This window comes from Gadus macrocephalus, chromosome 7 (genome assembly GCF_031168955.1).
Source record: "Gadus macrocephalus chromosome 7, ASM3116895v1".
Taxonomy (NCBI): Eukaryota; Metazoa; Chordata; class Actinopteri; order Gadiformes; family Gadidae; genus Gadus; species Gadus macrocephalus.
Window position 1 is genome coordinate 23,159,724 of NC_082388.1, and position 5,418 is coordinate 23,165,141.

Sequence of the window (5,418 nt, forward strand, 5' to 3'; positions counted from 1 at the left end):
ACTATCCACTTTAACACAAAATAGAATGGCCATATTCTAGTTCAGAAATAACATGTCACACAATATATTTCCATATGTTTAAATGTAATTGAAACCCTAGTTTCAGCTCAAATTCGAACACTACAAAATAAAAAGAATAGTTTGGGGCTGTGAGTTCTAGGAATGATGGGGGGGGGGTTGAGTTATATAATGAGCCTGTAATAATAATAATACATTTTATTTATAATGCACTTTATATTCAAGAATCTCAAAGTGAGATTCTTGAATATAAAGTGAGGGGCTAAAAGAGATGGGTTTGGAGGTTCTGTTTAAAAAGAGCTGTAGTCTGTGGAGCCCTCAGGTGGTCAGGGAGGGCGTTCCATAGTCTAGGGGCAGCAGCAGAAAAGGCCCGATCACCCATGGTGCACAGCTTCGTATGTCGGGTTTGGAGGGTGTGAGTGGATCCTGAACGGAGTGTACGTGAGGTTGTCGGGGCGGTGAGGAGTTCCTGAAGGTAGAGGGGGGCAAGTCCAAGAAGGCACTGGTGGGTGAGGAGGGAGACCTTGTACTCAATTCTGAGTGGGACAGGGAGCCAGTGCAGTGATTTCAGGATGGGGGTGATGTGGTCATGCTTGCGCACCCTCATCAGGACCCTGGCAGCACTGTTTTGAATGTATTGGAGCCTCTGGATGCTCTTGCCAGGGATCCCAATGAGGAGTGCATTGCAGTAGTCCAACCTGGAGGAGACAAAGGCATGGACGAGCTTCTCTGCATCAGCCAGGGTGAGTGATTGGCGGAGTTTGGCGATGTTCCTGAGGTGGTATAATGCTGTCTTCCAGAGGTGTTTGATGTGGGTGTCAAAATAAAGTTGTGGGTCCATTTTAACACCGAGGTTGGTGACGGATGTGGAAAGGGGGATGTTTTGGCCAGAGAAGGTGATATTGGTGATGGTGGGGGAGCGGAGCTGATGTGGCGTGCCAACAAGGATGGCTTCCGTTTTATGGCTGTTAAGTAGAATGCGCCACACCCCAGTGGCATTAAACCATAAATGTCTAGGAAGCATAACCGAACAAAATACTTTTTAATGTTTTGTTTTAAGTGTGATTGTTTTTTGTTTTTTCTGTGACGGTCATTAGGAATCGGAAATGACTCCAACAACTGTGGAATCATCAATCTCTAGTTTCCTTGCCCTCACTTTGATGCAGGAATTTTACAAAATGATTATCTCCTTTGATTATGTATAATTATAATAACTATATTTGCAAATAATAATATTGTGTCATATCTGTCATGTATTTAAAAACAGACAAAAAAACGTAGCCTACACATAATTATAAAATAGATTTAAAAATAAATAACTGCCACTCTCCATTTGTATAACCAGAAATCCAATCTGTTTATAGTGAGATCCCTCACATCAACACATTGGACAAGGGCTTTTAACAGGCCTGCGACTGCCACAGGCAATTTTGTCAGTGCATTTGATTTATTGACTGCTGTCGTAATGTAAACACACTTTCAACAAGCATAACAAAAAATGCTTATAAAATAAATGTTCTACCCTTGCTTTAATATCTCCGTTTTTTTCAAACATACGAGTAGTTCGTGAAGAAGTCACACATGTGAACATGACATCATCCCCAGTGTAGGCATTGTCACCATGGCTACAGTGGTGATGATGTCACCTGCCGGTCAATGGAAAAGAGACCTGATATATTGGGAGACTTGGCCGGAAAACACTCAGAGCATCCCTGGGCTTACGAGAATAATCACCACTGTACTATCCACTCTGTACTCAGAACAATTGTTTGTATGTATGCAGAAGGGATTTTTTTTCTTCCTTTTACTTACAGAACAGAGTGGTTATAGGATTGTTTTGGAACCATTTGGTTGTCGTCTTATTGGTCCTTTGTAACATTGTCCTTAATGACCTTACGGTTTTTAGCTGTGATGCAGAGTGCAGGACATTTAAGGGTCAATGTTAGTGGTACCGTGGAGTATCAAACTTCACAGCAGATGATTGTGTTCTGCACTTTGTCTGTTGGGATATGCTGTACTTTTCTCTACATAAACTGTGTTCTGTTGTACATCTTGAGGAGCAAGCCAGTTTTTTGTGAGACTTCCCGTCACATTCTGTTGTTTAACCTTCTCTTCACAGATACTGCCTTTCTTGTGACAAGTTTGTTGCTCTACTTACTTGCTGCTTTCAGGTTGAGGCTGACATTTGATGTTTGTGGTTTGCTTGTAAGCTTTGGTGTTTTCGTAGACATTGTCTCACCTCTTACTCTGGCAGTGATGTCCCTTGAGAGATATGTGGCTGTGTGCTTTCCTATGAGACATGCAAGCCTTGTCACCGTCAGAAACACAGGAGCAGCCATCGCTGCTGTGTGGACCATATCTGGTGCCAATGCTCTAATACGAGGGTTAATACTAGTTGGTTGGAAAGATTATTTTGATTTAAATGTGGAAATGAAAGACTTCTGCTCGAAAGAGGCACTGTTTGTGGCACCGATGTCCAGTGCAATGGATAAAGCATTTTGTGCTGTTGTGTTTGTATTCGGGGGAATGGTAGCTATTCTTTCCTATGTTGGTGTGACGTTGGTAGCCAGGTCAGCCTCGACAGACAAAGCCTCTGCTGGCAAGGCTGGAAAAACTGTTTTACTTCATATGATTCAGTTGGTGCTGATCCTCATCGCTACCATCTACTCTAGCATTCTCCTAAGCCTTGCTAGAATAGTGGACAGAACCACTTTGATTCGTCTCTACAACAGTTTTTTTGTGTTTTTGAATCTATTATCCAGGTGTTTCACTGCTCTTATCTATGGGCTCAGAGACCAAACCATCAGACCTCTCCTCTTGAAAGGGCTCTGTGGTCATCATGAATGCTTGGCCCCCACATAACTGTTGATGTCAAAACAACCATGTAATCTCAATCACCTTGTCTTCTCTTCTCAACCCGTTTTCTTATATAACCAATTTGTTAGATGCAGTCAGGTTCATACTTATTTTATTAGATCAGCTGATGATGGCCAGATCATGTTACCAAGTCCAAAATCAATTACTTTAAAGAGAACAGTTATTTATCGTGACATCAATCATTGGAATAATTGCCAACTGAATATACGTAAGTTGAATATCAAAGTATCTTTCAAGCACCATTTGAGAATGCACTATTTAAATATTTTGAGTAGGCATCACTGGACATACACTGTATGAATGCAATAATGATTGTAATACCCATGAATGTATAACTTTTTCTGAATAATATCTGATCATGTTTATAATGATTTACTGCTTTTCGATTATCATTGTTAACTGAATTACGATTTGTGTCTTGTGTATTGTTATGTTTTTTGTCTTTCTGAGTGGACACCAGGAATACTAGCTCGTCCCACTTTGGTGACAGCTAATGGGGATCCTTTTAAACAAAAAATAATAAACCATGAAACCTACAAAAATAAATAAAAACCTTGTCTAGATACATGAAAAGTTTTATCTTTATTTGAAAAATGTCTATTAGGCTCTAAAGACAACATATTTTTAACTAGCTGCACTTGTTTTGGATTTAGGTCAGATCACAGGTGACCCCTCTTGCCCTCACCAGCTAAAGTGCCCCTCTGACTCTTGGTAAACATAAATAAAGAAAATACATTGCCATTTAGGGTATTTAGCAGACGCTTTTATCCAAAGCGACTTACAATAAGTACATTTGTCATAAGAAGTGAAACAATATATCGTGTCGGTACATTAAAGATGTTCATAGAACCAAGTGCAAGTACTAATAATCGCTAGGCTAACCCATTCCCCGTGTACAGCAGTGATAGCAACTACTGCAGATGCTACACAATTAATAAGTAGATTAACGTAGATTAAGTGCGTACAATAAGTACGTACATTAAGTGCCAGGACGTACAACATACAATGGTGGCCGGAAGGGACTGGGCAGCTATGCAAAGTCGAGGTGAACTCTGAACAGGTGAGTTTTGAGTCTTCTTCGGAAGCTGGTGAGCGATTCTGCGATCCTGACATCGGCAGGGAGCTCGTTCCACCACTGAGGTCCCAAAACAGAGAAGAGTTGTGACTTTGTTGATCGACCTTTGCTTGCTCTTAGCGATGCCAGTGGAGGTCCCGGAAGAGGGGGGTCACATGGGAGAACTTAGGTAGGTTGGACACGAGGCGCGCTGCCGCATTCCGGATACGCTGCAAAGGTTTAATCGCAGAGGCAGGGAGTCCAGCCAGGAGCGAGTTACAGTCGTCGAGGCGGGAGATGACCAGCACTTGAACTAGGAACTGAGCTGCTATCCTTGTGAGGAAGGGCCGGACTCTGCGGATGTTGTATAGTGCAAATCTGCAGGATCGTGACACCGCGGTGATGTTTGCGGTGCAGCATAACTGATTGTCCAGTACCACACCGAGGTTTCTGGCAGTTGGGGAAGGAGATACAGTGATTTTCTCAACGGTGACTATTAAGTCCATGTGTGGGCAATCTTTCCCTGGCATAAGGAGGAGCTCAGTCTTTTCGAGGCTCAGGTGATGGGCAGTCATCCAAGTGCTGACGTCTGCCAGACACCCAGATATGCGTATTGCAATCAGGGTTTCGTCAGAGGAGGGGAAAGAGAGAAATAGCTGAGTGTCGTCTGCGTAGCAGTGAAAGGAAAAGCTGTGTAATTGAATTACAGAGCCCAGAGATCTGGTATAGAGGGAGAACAGAAGAAGCCCCAGTACAGAGCCTTGAGGGACACCAGTGTCAAGCATGCAAGGTTTGGACAAGGAGCCATTCCATGTTACCTGATAGGTGCGAATCGTCAGGTAGGATGTGAACCAGGAAAGGGCAGATTCAGCAATGCCAAGTTCGGCAAGAGTGGCAAATGCTGCGGACAGGTCGAGGAGAATGAGAACTGATGAGAGGGATGAGAATCTGGCAGCACGGAGGGACTCAGTCACCGCGAGGAGAGCCGTCTCAGTGATGTGTGCCTTCTTGAAGCCTGACTGGTGAGGGTCAAGCAGGTGGTTAGATGAGAGATAGGAGGAAAGTTGGTTTGCGATGGCGCGTTCCAGTGTTTTAGGGAGGAATGAAAGAAGAGATACCGGTCTGTAGTTCTGAATGTCGGTGGTGTCAAGGGTCGGTTTTTTGAGGAGAGGCTTTATTCTGGCAGTCTTGAAAGATGCTGGAACAATGCCTGAAGTGAGGTAGGAGTTGATGAGCGCTGTGAGAAATGGCAGGAAGTCGCTCGAGACGTCCTGGAGGAGTGAGGAAGGGATAGTGTCAAGGGGGCAGGTGGTGGCATGGTTAGATGTTATTATTCTGTTGACCTTTTCGGAGGTGAGAGGGATAAATTGGGTAAAAACAGAGATGGGGAGGGGAGGAGGGAGGATGGTGGCAAGGATAAGAGAAGCTAATGTCCTTCACCTTCTGGGTAAATTAGGTAACAAAGTCAT

At 43.5% G+C, this 5,418-nt stretch overlaps 1 protein-coding gene across 1 annotated transcript; it reads left to right on the top strand.

The window, feature by feature from the left end:
• The first annotated feature begins 1,882 nt into the window (after positions 1 to 1,882).
• Positions 1,883 to 3,349, top strand: LOC132461152 (odorant receptor 131-2-like). Its single transcript, XM_060056198.1, has one exon. The coding sequence runs from the start codon at positions 1,906 to 1,908 to the stop codon at positions 2,878 to 2,880; it is 975 nt and encodes a 324-aa protein (XP_059912181.1). The 5' UTR covers positions 1,883 to 1,905; the 3' UTR covers positions 2,881 to 3,349.
• The last annotated feature ends 2,069 nt before the right edge of the window (positions 3,350 to 5,418 follow it).